This window comes from Myotis yumanensis, unplaced genomic scaffold (assembly GCF_028538775.1).
Source record: "Myotis yumanensis isolate MYYU_CA2020_CCGP unplaced genomic scaffold, mMyoYum1.0.hap1 SCAF_3, whole genome shotgun sequence".
In the NCBI taxonomy this organism is placed as follows: domain Eukaryota; kingdom Metazoa; phylum Chordata; class Mammalia; order Chiroptera; family Vespertilionidae; genus Myotis; species Myotis yumanensis.
Window position 1 is genome coordinate 137,784,336 of NW_027223754.1, and position 18,372 is coordinate 137,802,707.

General features: G+C 34.5%; 1 protein-coding gene across 1 annotated transcript in view; it reads right to left on the reverse strand.

Annotated features, from left to right (window-relative positions):
- PTPRQ (protein tyrosine phosphatase receptor type Q) overlaps nt 1–18,372 on the reverse strand; it is a 213,317-nt gene that overhangs the window by 189,700 nt on the left and 5,245 nt on the right. Inside the window, exons 2-6 of the mRNA XM_070409661.1 lie at nt 17,317–17,386; nt 11,819–12,018; nt 10,445–10,694; nt 8,740–8,868; nt 2,692–2,838 (exon numbers count right to left, since the gene is read on the reverse strand). Coding sequence (XP_070265762.1) covers nt 2,692–2,838; nt 8,740–8,868; nt 10,445–10,694; nt 11,819–12,018; nt 17,317–17,386 — 796 coding nt within the window. The remainder of the gene's footprint in view (nt 1–2,691; nt 2,839–8,739; nt 8,869–10,444; nt 10,695–11,818; nt 12,019–17,316; nt 17,387–18,372) is intronic.

Consider the following 18,372-nt stretch of genomic DNA (forward strand, 5'->3'; position numbering starts at 1 on the left):
AAATCTGTTCAGTAAAATAGTAAGCAAATATAGGAATCTTATGAAATATATAGTACCACTGCTATAACAACATGACATTGATTTTTCTTTGATAATCATAGTATACTGTAGACCATAATATTCTCAGTGTTAATGAAATCAGCCCAATTGAAATGTAATTGCAGATATTATTTTCTATAAATATATAGAGATTTGTTAGAGCCCCAGTTGTTTTAAAAATTTGTCCTAATGAACAGACTGAGGAATCTCATAGGGAAGGCTTGGGAGGGTGATAGTTGGGAAGGGATCAACCAAAGAACTTGCATGCATATATGAATAATCCATGGATACAGACAATAAGGTGATGAAGGCCTGGGGTAGGGGGAAGGGGACAGGCTAGAAGGGATCAATGGGGGGAAGAGGAGGGACATATGTAATACTTTCAACAATAAAGATTTTTTTAAAGTTTGTCTTAATAAATTTTAAAATAGATTTATCACCTACTTTTAAATATGGAGAAGAAAATAGAGTAATCTAAATTAAGAAAATAAATTGAGTAACTTTAAAATCTATTCTCTGTTGTATCAATAAATGAAAAAATCATCTAAAATTGAGAGATCAATTTTAATTGAAAGAATATAGTTCTTATGAGTTATTAGAGTATTCTCATATAGTTTAAAGATTCCTATATTACAAAGTTTAACTAGTGGGACCAGGATTCATTATGTTGTCAGAAGTAGAAATCTACATTCACTGCATTAGATAGAGTATTCCAGCGAAGCCCTTCCTAAGGTTGAACCATCCCCAAGCGCTCCATGGAGGAAGGCTGGCATGCAGAAGTTAAGAACCATGTCATTCCTGCCCTTACTGGGGTCCACCTGTTGCCAATGGACCCTCCTGAGATCCAAACAGATGTGGTCTAAATGGTGAGTAGCCCAAGAAGATAGTAAGATAAAACTCAGGGTGAACTGTTTGCTGCACAGGGCAAATAGAGTCATTTATTGAAAATAATTCGGTGTGAAAAATAACTCATGTAAAATATATTGAACAATGCCCCTAAAATTATACTTATTATTTTGTGACTAAAAATGCAGAAATAAAAGGGAAATGAATGTTTACATGATATTCAAAATAAACAACATGGGATTGTATGTAGTAATATTTTCTATTTCTCTGTAGGCCAAGAACGATGACAATAAAACAATCTTATATTGTGGATTCAGAAGCACCAAAACTGGTTTGACTTGAAAGAAGACAAAAGTTTTTAATTATTTAATTGTGTAACATAAGAAGAGAAATTAGCTGGTCAATAAGCTTGGTTGAGAAAGTGCTATTGCAATCAAAGCCAAGCACTCTGGTGTGATGAGGGCCAGGGAGCTCTGCTGTGCTTGACAGCTGTCCATAAATCTGTCCCGCTTTCCTGGAAATGCTTAAGAGCAGTTTTTAGGTGGAGACGAGGAAAAATTAAGGTCTAGTGGAGAAGACATATAAAAGCCAAAACTCTTCTAATAGAAACACGAAGGAAAAAAATTAATAGAAAAAAATGAGAACATTTTGCTTATGTGTATGCATCTCTTTCTTAATCAGTGTATTGAAACCATATATGCATTAGCATTTTCATTTGAAAGTGATATAAAACATAATTTGTATGTTCTTTAAACAATAAAATATCATGTTACTGTTTTTTGAAGGGAAGTACATAATTCCCTAATGGTTGCTGCCCTCTAATGGTGAAATACTTGATTGTATATATCTGATGAATTCATGCCCAATCTTGTGTGTGTGTGTGTGTGTGTGTGTGTGGTGTATGCATGCCCATGTATGTTCACACATGAATGTATTTAATTTATGTTACTGTATGTTATCTTTCACACAAAGAAAATATGTAAAATTTTTAAAGTGTTAATGTGATTGTGAAAAAAATTATCGTATTCTTTTCAGTTATACAATCCCTAAATAGAAATAAAGACATTTAACAAGTTTGGTGTAGGCCAAAAAAAAAAAATGTTATAAAAGAGTATGGTAACATTTTTTAAACACTATACTTCACCTAAAACTGTGATGTTTACAAGACACAAATAAAAGTGTTTCTTTAGGAGAAATATTGTTTTAATAATTTCAGTATATGCTTGTAAATTAGTATTATGCACCCTCTAGGATTCCTTATTTGCTTAAAATATCCTCTTCATTATAAACATATTTTGTTACAGGCATTGGGAATATGGATTCCTCTGAACATTAATCTGTGAAAAAATATATATTCTATATCAAATAATGTGAGTTAAACAATGTTAAATGTATTTGTTTGTTTAAGATTTCTTGAGGTTTTGCCAATATTCATTGGGAGCAGGTCTGTTACTACATGTAGTGTGTTTCCTAACCTCTTATTATGAAGTATGCTGTGAGTTCAATGTTCTGAGGAACATATATTTAGAATGTACTAGGTAGCCACCTGATAAGGAAATAACATGAATTAAATACATATGTGGTGTCCTAAAAAATGTATACACACTTCAACAGCTGGAAGCTCAATTTTGAAAATGAAATGTATTTTAATAAACACTGATTTTATAATTATTAAAGTGTGGGTGTACATTTCTTGGGACACCCTATATAAGCCAAATAGCTTGTAATACAACGTTTAACCAATGCAACAAAATTCACAAGCAGAGCAAAAACATCTAATTAATACACTAAAGGAGGTGTTCTTACCTTCTGGGGGAGTGAATACTGAAATATTTGATTTGGGTCCAATCCCTGCACTGGTTTCTGCAGCAACATATACATCATACATTGTAAATGGTGTTAGGTTAGTGAATGCAAACTTAAGGTCTTTTGTGCTGTTATCCAAAATCCGACCTGAAAAAAGCAAAATAAGATACCTGTGCATTATTTTCTCATCAAACATGTAATCACTCTCACATGAAAGGATACGGCTAAGAACAGCATTTAAAGTGCTAACTTGTGCATTGCTTTTTAATACAATTTATTTTTGTTGTTAATCCTCACCAGAGGATATTTTTTCCATTGATTTTTTTTTAGAGAGAGTGGAAGAGAAGGAAGTATGGGGGGAGAGGGGGGAGAGAGAGAGAGAAACATGATGTGAGACAGACACATCAATTGGTTGCCCCCCGCACCTGCCCCGACTGTGGCCTGGATCAAACCTTCAGACCAGCTACATGTCCTTGACTGGGAATCAAACCCACGACCTTTCCATGCATGGGCAATGCTCTAAGCACTGAGCATACTGGCCAGGGCACTATAACGTTTAAATATATTTTAAACATTTAGTTTAATCATGCATTGTTATCAATTTAATTAAAATAACAAAAATAACATGAAAATTATCCAGTGTTTAAATGATTTTTATTAAATTATAAAGTCCTATTCAATTCCCATGTTATTTTTTGGCATATTTTAAAGGAACACATTAGAACTACTAGATTTATTAAATCAATTTATCAACGTAGTAGAATATAAAATTAATACCCAGAAATCTATGGCATTTTTATACATGAACTCTCAGAAAGGGAAAACAAACAAACAACCCCATTTACCATTGCAACAAAAAAATTTAGATACTTAGGAATAAACTAAACCAAGGAGGTAAAAGACCTGTATTTGGAAAACTACAAGACACTGAAAAAAAGAAATAGAGGAAGATATATGCAAGTGGAAGAATATACCATGCTCATGGATTGGTAGAATCAACATCATTAAAATGTCAATACTAACAAGGCAATCTGTAGATTCAATGCAATCCCTATTAAAATACCAGCAGCATATTTCACAGAGCTAGAACAAATTCTCCAAAAATTTATATGGAATCAAAAGAGACTTCGAATAGCTGCAGCAATCTTGAGAAAGAAAAACAGAGTTGGAGGAATCACAATACCAGATTTCAAGTTGTACTACAAAGCCACTGTATTTAAAACAACCTGGTACTAGCACAAAAACAGGCAAATAGGCCAATGGAACAGAACAGAGAACCCAGAAATTGACCTAAGTCATTTTGCTCATTTAATATTTGACAAAGGAGGCAAGAGCATACAATGGAGTCAAGCCAGTCTCTGCAATAAATGGTGTTGGGGAAATTGGACAGACACATGCAAAAATAAATAAATAAATAAAATGAAACTAGACCACCAACTTAACACCATACACAAAAACAAACTCATAATGGACAAAGGACTTAAATGTAAGACAGGAAACCATAAAAATCTTAGAAGAATCTGTAAGCAGCAAAATGTCAGACATATGTCCTAGCAATATCTTTACCGATATAGCTCCTAGGGCAATGGAAACTAAAGAGAAAATAAACAAATGGGACTACATCATAATAAAAAGCTTCTGCACAGCAAAAGAAAGCATCAAAAAAAACAATAAGAAAGCCCACTGCATGGGAGAACATATTTGCCAATGTTATATCTGATAAGGGCCTAATCTCCAATGTTTGTAGGGAAATCTTATATCTTAACAAAAGGAAGATAAACAATCCAATCAAGCCGAAGCCGGTTTGGCTCAGTGGATAGAGCGTCGGCCTGCGGACTGAAGGGTCCCAGGTTCGATTCCGGTCAAGGGCATGTACCTGGGTTGCGGGCACATCCCCAGTAGGAGATGTGCAGGAGGCAGCTGATCGATGTCTCTCTCTCATCGATGTTTCTAACTCTCTATCTCTCTCCCTTCCTCTCTGTAAAAAATCAATAAAATAAAATAAAATAAATCCAATCAAAAAATGGACAAAGGACCTCAGTAGACACTTCTCCAAAATGGACATACAGTAGGCCAAAAGGCATATGAAAAAGTGCTCCAAGTCACTGATCATCCCAGAGATGTAAATCAAAATGACAATGAGGTACCACCTGTAAGAATGGCTATCATTAACAAATCAACAAACGGCAATTGTTGGTGATGATGTGGAGAAAAAGGAATCCTCGTGCACTGCTGGTGGAAATGCAGACTGGTACAGCCTCTGTGGAAAACAGTTAGGAGTTTCCTCAAAAAATTAAAAATGGAACTCCCATTTGACCCAGTGATCCCACTTCTAGGAATATATCCCAAGAAACTAGAAACACCAATCAGAAAGGATATATGCACCCCTATGTTCATAGCAGCACAATTTACAATAGCTAAGATTTGGAAACAGCCTAAATGCCCATCAGCAGATGAGTGGATTAAAAAACTATGGTACAGCCCTAACCGGTTTTGCTCAGTGGATAGAGCATCGGCCTGAGGACTGAAGAGTCCCAGGTTCGATTCCAGTCAAGGGCATGTAACTTGGTTGCGGGCACATCCCCAGTAAGGAGTGTGAAGGAGGCAGCTGATCAGATGTTTCGCTCTCATCAATGTTTCTAACTATCTATTCCTCTCTGTAAAAAATCAATGAGATATAGTTAAAAAAAAAAACAAAAATAACACTATGGTACATCTATGCAATGGAATACTATGCAGCTATAAAAATAAAGAACTCTTACCATTTGCAACAGCATGGATGGACCTAGAGAGCATTATGCTAAGCAAAATAAGCCAGTCAGAGAAAGATAAGTATCACATGATCTCACTCATATGTGGAATCTAATGACCAACATAAACTGATGAACAAAAATAGACCCAGAGACATAGAAACATTGAACAGACTGTCAAATCTCAGAGGGAAGGTAGGGGAGGGTAGAGGGGGGAAGAGATCAACCAATGAACTCATACACTTATATGCATAACCCAAGGACACTGACAGTGGGTGGTGAAAGCTTGGGGGTGGGGGAGGGGTGGGAAAGGGTAATGGGGGGGAAAAGGGACATATGTAATATTTTCAACAATAAAGATTTATTTTTAAAAATCAGTGACAGTATTTTGTATTCAAATTTGTCAATTATAATGCTAAATATTCTCATTTTTCATCTATAGAACATTTTATTTAGAAAACATTTCTAATTTAGCTTCTGAGAAAAATTCCTTCAGTAGTCCAGCATCAAAATTCCTTAAATCCTGCACTTTTCCACTAAATAGTTCTTTCACCTTCTTGCTGTAGTTGACACGTGACTGTCCCCTCTAAGGGCCACTTCTGTTCCCTTCAGCCTTCCCAATAGCGGTAGTCTATTTCACCCCGGAGAACTTACGACATGATTAGCCTTTCAGATGTGGTGTTTTCCTTGTTCTTTGTTACCCTGTCATAGGCCATTCTAGCTCCCTCCTTATAAAAGCCTACAGTTTTAAATATGATGTTATAATGACATCCACTAGCCCTCATTGTTGTAGTGATCTTCTAACCCCAGGGTCACTCACCTTCATTCTGGATGGAGTACCTACGACTTCAATGTCGCTTTCTTTAATGCTACCATCTTAATTTGTGGTGATTTCAATATTCCTAGAGATAATCCTTAAACTACTTCGGGCTCTTTTAAAATAATCTAGTCCTGCACTCTATCTCAGTCACTCTCTCATGGCCATAACTTGGTTATCACTATTACCAATAACTGCAAATCCTTATAATCTCAATTTCATTCAACTTTCCGATCATTCTTTCTTATCTCCTATTCAGTTACTCTAGAACCCTGAAACAACAATTCTTTGAGTCCATGGAGACCTCCAACCCATTTATTTTACCACCTCTTCTATTTTATTTTGTTTGGTCCTTTACCACTTGATTTCCTCAATGTCACTGTCAATTATAATCACTGCCTGACATAAGTCTTCCCTTCTCTTCCCCTGCCCTTCTCTTGTTGAAGGGAGCTGGAGAAAAACACAAACCACTCTGACTGGTATCACTCTATTCATTACCACATCTCAAAAGAGCCCATAATGGTGCCTAGCACCTTACTCAATTCCAGTCCTATCACTCCCTCTGTTCTTCTACATGATTATTTTGTACTTTCTATTCCCTCCTCTGAGTTCAAAAGTATGTCTGCTCCATCATCACTCACAGTTGATAGTCTTGCTTCTCATTTCATTAAAAAAATCAATCAGGAAAGATCTGCCACAGACTCCCACCCACAAAATTACCTATTTACCAGCCTCTGGACTCAAATATTCTGCCTTACAGTCTGTCATTATGGACAAGCTATCTGTATTCTTATCTCAAATCAATCCCTACATTTAAGCAAAAGATCTCAACTTCTGTCTACACAAAAACATCTTCCCAATAATTCTTGCCTTTCTTATATCATTAAGTTTTTGTTCTTTCTTCATTCACATCAGACAACAAACAAGAATTATTTGTTCTTTATGGGGGGAACCCTGTTAACTCTGCTTACCCCTACCCCACTCTCTGCTTCATTGCTTCACTTTGCAGCAAAACTCAAGAGTTGTCTGTTACCCACTACTACAATGTTCTCCCATTGAATCCATCCCACTCAGTCATGTACCCCCACACTTCATCATAACTGTTCTTGCCAAGATTGTTAATGACCTCCATGTTTTTAAATGCAATTGTTACTAAATGTATCTTACTTGATTTATCAGTTTTACAGATGAAAGATTGCCTTGTCAATGTTTTGCAAAATAATACCAAAACATACAGAAAAGTTATGTCTCTATATTGTACTTGTCTGTGTTCCAGAAAGAAGAAAGGGTTGGAAGGAGAAGAAAGGACTAGCGTTTTTTTAAAAAACTGCAAGTATTTCAGAATTTTAGGAGCATGGGTACTTAGGAATGAAAAATAAAGGTTACTCGTATGATTCATGAGATTCATAAAAGTTTCACAATGAATAATTTGGAATTCTATTTTTTCATTCTTCCAAATAAATAATAATATGTGAGTTTATGTTATTTCATTGTTATTTGAATTTAATTTCTCTTGTATAACCATAGATCTCAAATTAGGAAACAATTTTAGATTTAAGTAACTCCCAAGAATACAGTATTTCAACCCCTCGAAATATCTATGACAAATGGATGCCAAAGTTCTCCTTGTTCACAAAGATAGAGAACTTGACACTTCATAAAGCTGCTCATATTATTTTCAGAGAGCTCTAACTATTAGAAATTGAGTCCTTATTCTAAGCAGAAATCTGATTTAGTATCATCTAAGACTATTGTTCTCCATAAATATATTTGTAATCAGAATAACTCAAGGTCCTCTTGTTCAAATATGAAAACATATAGGGTGTCCCAAAAAATGTATACACACAATAATTATAAAGGCAGTGTTTATTAAAATACATTTCATTTTCAAAATTAGGCTATCAGCTGTTAAAGTGTATATACATTTGGGGGGGTCTCTGTATATCTTCTCTAATACTTTTCTTCGTGAGGGGTTATCTCTAGTTCAGCTGGTCCTCAACAAATATAAAACATGGATAGTGTTTTGCCATCCTTATACTTATTTATGGTTTTAAACAAAAATTTCAAAGAGCCTCACCTTCCTTGTTACTTTTCAATTATTTGCTTCATTTACAGGGTCTTTTTAAAAGGAGTCTGATACTTTTGCCCTAGCCGGTTTGGCTAAGTGGATAGAGTGTCGGCCTGTGGACTGAAGGGTTCCTGGTTCAATTACGGCCAAGGACACATGCCCGGTTGCGGGCTCAACCCCCAGTAGGGGGCGTGCAGGAGGCAGCCGATCAATGATTCTCATCATTGATGTTTCTATCTCTCTCTCCCTCTCCCTTCCTATCTGAAATCAATAAAAAAAAAAAATAATAATAATAATAATAACAATAATAATAATAATAAAAGGAGTCTGATACTTTTAAAAAATTGATACCAGTAACATATTTTATAATATTCTTATTCTAAAAGGTAAACACAAAACCAATTAAGACTTACCTGATGGCCCATATAATTCAACTCTATAACTAAATTTCCCGGTTACTGTCATTGGTGGATCACATGAAATTGAAAAGGATTTTCCTGTAATGTTGCCTGTTACACAGTTTTGTGGTGGTCCTTCAGGTACTAAAATAATCACAGGGGAAAATGAATAAATAGCAGAACAGATATATTTAAAATTAAAAATTACCTGATTAAATATACATAATAAAATATAAAGTCAAAAATAAAATATCACAATAATATCAAAGTGTTTTCTTAACTTAAGAAAAGGAAAAATAAAATAAAAATAAAAAAAGAAAAGGAAAAATAGAATAAATTGAATTTGAATAAGACATGCTGGATCATAAGATCAACTTATTTGCAACAATTACTAGTCTTATTTAATGCTGCATCTAAGTTTCATTTCTTTATAGTTCAGTGTAGAGTTACAATGTCCTGCAACATGTATATGTACATATATATGCATTCATCAGGCCTGTATCTGACTTGATATACACTCAACTCCTGGTAGATACAAGTAAAAGCGTCAAGGAAATAACAACCTTCAGAATCTATTGGCAATGATCTTTATTTTTTGTATCAATATTTGTACTTGGTTCTGAGAGAATATTTATAGCCTATAGTTAGAAGATTCTAATGTAACACTGGTAACATATAAAATTAATAATGACAATTTAAAATAGTCTATTTTTCATAGATGTTTCTACATTTTACCCTTTCTTTAAATTGAAATGAAACGTTTCAATTTTTTTTCCAAACAAATTTTGTGCCTACTAAATCTCACTTTGGGTGACCCTCATTAATTTGTTTTTATTGTATAAGTAAGAAGTAATGGATATGGAAAAAGAAAATGCTATGATTCAAAGATGGTTATTTAAATTAAAAGAAACTTAAAACTCACATGTAATGAAATGATGAAAACTAACAGCTATGTTACCAGAAAATAAAATACTATGCTTTAGTGAAATTACTCTACCAGCAATAATTTCCAGTAACTTCAAATATTACCAATCAAAACTGAATGTTTGATACTATATATTTAGTATGGAATTATGTCAGTATCTACATAAATTTACACATATATATCCACACTACCATAATCAAATAGATATTTTCATATTTAGAAATAGTATGTGCTTTTTGAATTTAGTAGTAATAATATCTAATTATACTCATTGAATCCTAACAGCACTGCCATAAGAAACATACTATTGCATTCTCCTTTTTTCACATGAGGAAACTGCAGGGCAAATAGGATACTAATATGCATATTTTTAACTACTGTTCTTATTTAATACTGAAATGTTAATTGTATGATATTTATGCTACTGCAGGTGATATCTTTACATTTGGTGGTAGCAGTGAGAGAAGGGTATAGGTGATCATAGAAGAAGCAGAAGGGAAGGGGTGATTATGAATAAATGCTGAGATCACAGAATAAAATCTGATCTTAGAATCATGGTCATTAGCTCAAGAATCATTTCAAATATTTCTGCTTCTAGATGCTTATGTCACAAAAGAGAAGTGAAATTGAAGATTCTCCAGGTAAGATTTCTATTATCTGTCATTAGGGGGGAAAGTTATTGGAAGGGAAGAAATATTTTAACAAAAAGATCTGTATCAAAAAAAAATGAAAGACCTTTCTATACATAATTTAACTTTTTTCCCCACACACATATGAAATAAATAGAAACCATACCTGATTCTGGTGTTCTGACAATTGTACTATCAATATAACCTGCTTCCGTTGTAACAGCAGAAACTTCAAAAAGATATGTCGTATAAGGTCTCAAATGTGTCACTACGAAACTGATGGGTTCTTTCCACACGGAGCTTATCTTATTCCGTGCCCATGTGTTCGATGAATATGTGGTACGCGTTGGAGGCGTGCCTCTACTAAGGGTTGGAGAAGGGCTGGTTGTACTCCATAAAAAAGACTCATTATTCTCCTAGTGAATAAAATAAATATCAATGGAAAATGTGTTGTCTCTTCATAGACATAAGAAATTTATTTATTTTCCCTTTATACTATAAATATTATTATTAAATTGGTGATATGTGTATGATTGGTTAAGATTTTAACAAATTAGCCTATTCAAGTTATGGAAAAATCTGATCTGCTAGATTATACCCTAGAATTATACCCATTTATGCCTACAGTTTTTGAGCATAATATACATATTGCATTCTTTATACCTTAATCTTTCTTATGAATAGGATTTCAAGTGGCTTAAAGGCAAAACTATAGCAAAATCATTAGTAAGAATTTTTAAAATTCATGTTAAAAGTACAAGAGCCAAAGAATTGAAATTTTTCCCTGTTTGTGAAATTTCAAATGTTTCTTTATTACTGTTACTATCATTTTTTTTCTCATAAGCACTCAAAAGGTAAAGTATATGTTGTGTATGTGAGTATATGTTCGTGTGTGTATATGTGTTTGTATATATTAGAATATATCCAAATTCTACAAAGAAGATTTTGAGAAAATTTGAATATTTAAAACAAAATTTTGTTTGGCTATTTCTCCATCAATATTATCACAAAGAACAACAAAATTACTTTTAGAAGAGCATTATTACAGTACTTCTAGGGATTTCCCATTGGTGACTAGAATAATAACAAATTTTTCACCAAAGATATGCACAAGAAAAATCTACTTTCACAAACTTAACCTTGACAATGCCTATCCCCTCACTTCCTGCCACATCTTGTTACTAGTGATAGCCCACACTTTCTTACTTCAGAGCTTTACAAAGTATCCTTCACCCAAAGTATGTCTCTCAGACAATCTCCACCAATCCTTTCTCCAACGCCTATCAAAAATGCCAGCCCTCTCAGGAGTCTTTCCTGAGCTCCCTAAGCAATTCTGACATCTTACTCTTGAATTCTCAAACCCTTCATTTATTCTACCTTGAATATAGCCAATTGTGTGTAACACGATCCTATGACCTAATACTATAAGAAATCAAATCGCTATACTTTGGCAAAATATATAGTATCCAGATGCAGGAAACTTCAAGATATACATTTATTTAAAATTCTTGAGACATACCAAGTGTTCCATAACACTTACGTTGCATTCTGGCAATTTCCCGGTCAAAATGTCCTCTACTCTGATTGAGACATCTTTCACCACTATCCCACTTCTGGCATGCTTGACACTAATCTTGAAACTGGTAATTTTGCCATTTGGTTGACGAGGTAAGTACCAAATCAGGTTTACTGCTGAATAGTTAAAGGCCTCAACTGTCAGATTAACCACTTTTCCTGGAGCTGGGGAAGTGAGAGAGATTACAAGGGAGGTAAAAATAATGTTATAAGACTTAGAATGCCAATTATATAATTTTGGGATATTACATTTCCCATGTTATCTGAAACTAAATATATAATACATTGGGGAAGGAGGAATCTACTTGGGTGAGATGTTTTCAAATATATTTAATTAACTTCTGCCTAAAATAAAGAACTAGAAATTAGGCCCATAGTGTTGTGTTTAAGGAGTAGATAAGTTTAACTTCAAGACTATTTGATCAACACATTTACTGATAAACTACTTCAAATACATTTGAAAAATTCAATTAATACTTGTTTGTGAATATACAAAAAAAAAAACACAACAAAAAAAACCTGAAACATGAGTCTTTTCTTAAAACATTTTGGAATTATATAGACTCCTTAGGTAATGAAGAAATGGCAAATTAAAACAAATATTCCACCAATTACACCAAAAAGCATTTCTAGAATATGTCTAAATATCTAGTGTCTAACATAAAGTGGATAGCACCCAATTGGTTGTGGTTATTACATTTTGAGTTTCATACACCCTCAAAATTAATTTTCATCAGAATTCATGGTACTTCGGTTTCAATTATTCATAATCTGCAATAATAACAATCTGTATGTTATTTTAATTGGAATGAGACAAACATAAGGACAGAATGAAAGAAAATTATGCCCATTAATTTCAAGGAAAATTATACGAAACTGACAAAGTAAATAATCAAGTTTCTTCAGAATACTGAACAAACATGACAAGTCACTATTGAAAGAAATAAAAACAAAATAAGACATTTGGGATAAAACATTATAAGTGATAGCAGTGCCTAGTATTAAGAAACCTAATAACAGAATTTAGGTGCACGTTGTAGAAAAGAATGACAAAATAGATTTATAAATGAAAGCCACAAAAATTATAAAAAAAAGTTTGGCCTTGGAGAGAGGCTGTATGTGAATTATATGACAAACAGTATAAAGAAACGTAAGGACAGCTGCATTTTAACAGAAAACAAAATAAATCAATTTGGGGGGATGATTAATCATTAATAATAGATGAAATGATGGATGGAAATTTTTTGTCTCCAAGGGAAACTGATCAATGGATTTAATTAAATCTAATGAATAATAAAGATAATATCTATACTAATAAAAGGGTAATATGCTAATTAGACTGGACATCTTCCAAAGGACCTTCTGGATGTCCTTCTGGACAAAGCCATGGTGGTGGGGCCAAGGCAGAGGTGATTAGGGGCTATCAGGCTGGCAGGGGAGAGCAGTTAGTGAGATCAGGCTGGCAGGCAGATGAGCAGTTAAGGGCCAGCGGTCCCAGATTGCGAGAGGATGACCAGCAGTCGGACATCTCCCCAGGGGTCCCAGATTGGAGAGGGTTCAGGCCGGGCTGAGGGCCACCCCCTTCGTGCAGAATTTTGTGCACTAGGCCTCTAATCTATAATAATAAAAGCATAATATGCTAATTAGACCAGACATCCTTCCTTCTGGACAGAGCCTACAGTGGGCAGGGGCTGCAGCAAAGGTGGCAGAGGCCCCCAGACACAGTGGTGGCAGGCGGGGGCCGAGGTCAAGGACCTTGCACAAATTTTGTGCATCGGGCCTCTAGTCTATATATATAAAAACCTAAGCGATCAAGCCGACTGGTCAGTAGCTATGATGCGCACTGACCACCAGGGGGCAGACGATCAATGCAGGAGCTGCTGAGCTGCGGTCACTTGGCAGTGGCAGTTCTCAGGTGATGCACCCAGAACCTGAGAGGAGGGAGCCAAATTCTAGGGTTTGTCACCCAAGAACCATCCTCTCTCAATCCAGGACCCCTCAGGGGATGTTGAAGGGCTGGTTTCAGCCCGATCCCCACAGTCGAGGCCGAGGGACCCCACCAGTGCACGAATCCGTGCATCGGGCCTCTAGTAATTACTATATGATACTAAAGACTGAACACTTACATTTCTTTTTAGTGGATAAAATATAATAATGCAAAAGGAAAGACTGTTAAATATATAATATGGGTTTATAAGAATTAAAACATATCTTTTTAAAAAGTGAATATATTTGACATATAACATAGTGTAAATTTAAGGTACACATAGTGTTAACTTGGTATATTTATACATTGTAGTATGATTGCTGTCAGTGATAGTTAGCACTCTATCAAATTGCATGGTTATTGTACCACATTGTTGTCTATATTCATTATACTATACATGACATCTTTATGGCTTATTTACTACTCATTACAAGTGTGTACTTTATTTAAGTGTTTTGTTAATCCTCACCCAGTGACATATTTTCCATGGATTTTTAGAGAGTAGAAGGGAAGGAGAGAGAGAGAGAGAAAGAAACATCCTATGTGAGAGAGAAACAGCGATTGGTTGCCTCCTACAGATGCCCTGACTAGGTTGGGCATCAAACATACAACCCAGGTACATACCCTTGACCAGGAATTGAATCTGGGACACCCTGGGCAACACTGGCCAGAGCAACAAGTGTGTACTTAAAACAACATCAATCTTATTCCCATATCCCCAAACTCTCTGGTAACCATCAATTTACTCTCTTCATGAATCTTAATCATCCCTTTAAATTTCTTATTTGTGTAAACTATACAAATTTTTATAAGTATTCCTGATATATGTACACACACACATATGTGTATATATGTGTGTAAAATTAACAAGTGTGTCAGACAAGCTGACACATTTCCAAATGGGCCTTAATAACAGTCATAGAGAACTACTCAAGTGTAGAGAAATTTGAATTTATAAGGTACCAAATTTTTATTAAATTCCAAAGCATGATTTCAGAATATTAAGATAAAAGTTGACCCAAAACATTAAATAGATTTTAAAATCAATTACATAATTCCATCACTTAGACAACATTTAGCGAGAAAGAGTTTTTTTTTTTATTAACTTGCTTTAAATTAAACTTTATCTCAATAAAATATATGTGTGTTTTCCTTTTGTGACTTCATAGTGTCTGAAGACTAATTCTAGCTCTTTGAATTGGCAGGTCTTTTTCTATTTGAAATAGTCTAATTTCTACTTCTGAATTTTTATGCATAAAAATCCCATTATTTTGATTTTTATAGGTTAATATATCCATCATGATCTAAGTAGAAAGATTTGATACTGAAGTACCAAAAAATTCTGTTTACAAGGTCATCTCATCTTTCAGATAAGCATCTTCCAACACTTTGAGGCTATAGCTAGACCAGTGGCATGCGTAAGTACACAAGTGTGTGAAAGTACCTACAATTTTTCGAAGTGTACACTACACAAAACACACATTTATTGAGCCAGAAAACAACTATATAAATTCAATACAGAGGCTTTTAAAAGTATTTTCCTGCACTTTTAAGGATCCACTAAGTTGGGAATGAAGGTGCAAGAGATATTTTTTATATTGTAAAGTCAAAATAAATTATGTTTACCTGAAATAATGCTCCGTGGAAGTTAAAAAGTTGGGCTTTTGTGCTAATTGGATGGAACATTAACTCAATATAGCATAACTGGTTAACTTGTACACGCTTCTTAACAGTACTTTTATTCATGGGGAAAGAAATTACTTCTGATTAAACAATAATAAATGCACAGAAATGTTCCTTAAATGTCGGCTCTATGTAGCATAAATAATAAAAGGGGTTTGGTGGGGAAACTGGAGATCACTGATTGGATTACATTTATATTTACATTACATTTATACCTCTTTACAGTTACCAAAAAAAAAAAGGAAATATATAGCAAGCAGGATTGTGTAATTATGCAATTTGACCAAGAACACACAGCATATGAGAAACAATGAAACACCAATTCCAAGATTATTTTCACTACATCTTCGAGTTTCCCTAGTTTCTCTCAATCATACTTTGCCGAGAGAGTTAATATCTCTAGAAACTATGTCAGTTAGCAGAAGTATGGAATACATAAAGTTCAAAAATATCAGTGTGGCTGGAGTAGATGGAGGAGGGGAGAATGAAATCTGAGGGAGGAAAGAGCATACAGAGCTCTGTAGGCCATGGGAAGAATTTAGGCAGTGGTTCTCAACCTTCCTAATGCCGCGACCCTTTAACATGCCGGATACTTGTATGTGGGCATATCTGCATGTGGGCGGTCCTGTCTGGATACAGATAGAGGAGCGGTGTCTCGGTTCCTAAGACCATTGAAAATATTTGTTTTCCGATGGTCTAAGGCAGCCGTGGGCAAACTACGGCCCGCGGGCCGGATCCGGCCCGTTTGAAATGAATAAAACTAAAAAAAAAAAAAGACCGTACCCTTTTATGTAATGATGTTTACTTTGAATTTATATTAGTTCACACAAACACTCCATCCATGCTTTTGTTCCGGCCCTCCGGTCCAGTTTAAGAACCCATTGTGGCCCTCGAGTCAAAAAGTTTGCCCACCCCTAGAAGGTGACCCCTGTGAAAGGGTCGTTCGACCCCCAAAGGGGTCGCGACCCACAGGTTGAGAACCGCTGATTTAGGGTCTTGTTCTGAATGATATAGAAGCCATGTTAAGAAGAGAGAAGTAATACAGTCTGGCTTATGTTTCAAAAGATGATATAGCTCTTGTAAAGAAAGTAAACTATAGGCAGGTAAATTGGAAACAAGAAAATCAGAAAGAGGACTTTCAATTGTTCATGCAAGAACAGATCATAGATTACAGTGATTAGCAATAGGAGCGAGATTCAAGATAACATTTTGATGTAGTACTGGCGGGATTTGCTGGTAGAGTATACTGTTAGAATCAATAATGACTTCAAGATTTTTCTTCTCTGCCACTAGAACAATAGAGGTGTCTTTAAATTGGTTTGGTAATGACTATATGTTATGGATAATATTATAACTGTTAAAATCCATATTTCTAAAAATTTAATGTCATATAAATGTTTATGATGATGTTAACAGAAATATGCAAGATATAAATGTGCATAAATGACACTTTCATTATATGCAGTTATATAGAAATATATAAGGAGAGGAGAGGAGAGGAAAACCAGCCACAAATGTACCAAAATAATAACAGGATATTTTTTAAAACAGGGCGATGAATAATTTTCATTTCATGTTTTTTATTTTTGTGGGGTTTTTTTTTTAGTTTGTTAAGATAACACTGCTTTTATAATCAGAAATGACAATATATACTTTAATGAATAAATTAACTAAGAAGACTCTAAAATAATTAAATGGTCATACTATTGAAAATTTTATTCATTTTGGCAACAAATTAAGTAACAAAAACTCATAACTAAGTTAACGTAGAAAAAATGCTTTAGGAAAATTACCACTTTCTGCTGTTTGGAAGAGAAATGGGTCACTAAACACTCCAATGCCAGCACTGTTTTCAGCAGCCACCTAGAGGAGATTGAAATAATTATGTTCCAGGGTTTTGCTCTCTAATTAAACAGAATCTGAAATAATAAAACTTTGACTTATTATTTGGCAAATGATAAAGACACTTTTTCTCTCATCCTTACAATACACCCAAAGTGTAAGGCATATACAGAGTTTGTCCATATTTCCATTCCCCCTAAGGATGTATTTACAGCATAGTTTGATTCAACAAATTTCTCATATTCTAAATGGAAAAATTAATAATCAAGTTTTATAGCCTATGCTAACAATAACCATTTAAAGTGTAACTTCTATTGATAGTCTTTCTGAAATAGAAGTACATTCAGTAAGCATTAGCTTTGTTTTCACTAAAACATGTACAAATTAATTATTGATGTTCCTTTGGAAGCGTCTGTGCATTCTTTTCTGTAGGTTAATCATTTGTTTTTAATCCTTCTTGCCTTCCTCCCCCAAGCTAGGTTTGAATCCAGACCATTAAAGATGTCTAATGCTGCCTGACAGAGCAGAGTACATGTTTAAGACAACTCTATAATTTAGCAAACACTAGCACAGCGAAAAAAGAAAAAAAAAAGTCCAAAATATTTGAAAAACTCCTTAGCAAAATGGAGTAACAGAATTTAACCTTTACCTAACCTTCCTCTTCATATGTGGATATGAACAATTCTGGAGCTTTGTGCATTTAGCAAAGTCTTGAATTGTGCTCTGATTAGTACCTCTTCCACTCAGACAAACGAGATTCTGCTTTTGGTAACTAGTTGTAAAATCATTTAAGATTTCTCAAGGATTTATATCTTACCCTTTCTGCTTGGGTAGAGTTTGGCCTATACATACATGTCTTAAACATTTTTGGCTGGTATTTAAAGAAATCAAACATGAAACCAAAGCTTAACTCACTCGTAAAACTAATGTTTTCATTTCCTTTGCTTTCTTGCTCAAAGCCTTGGATTTTCAGTTCACTATGCGATATTTTACAAGTTTTATTGATA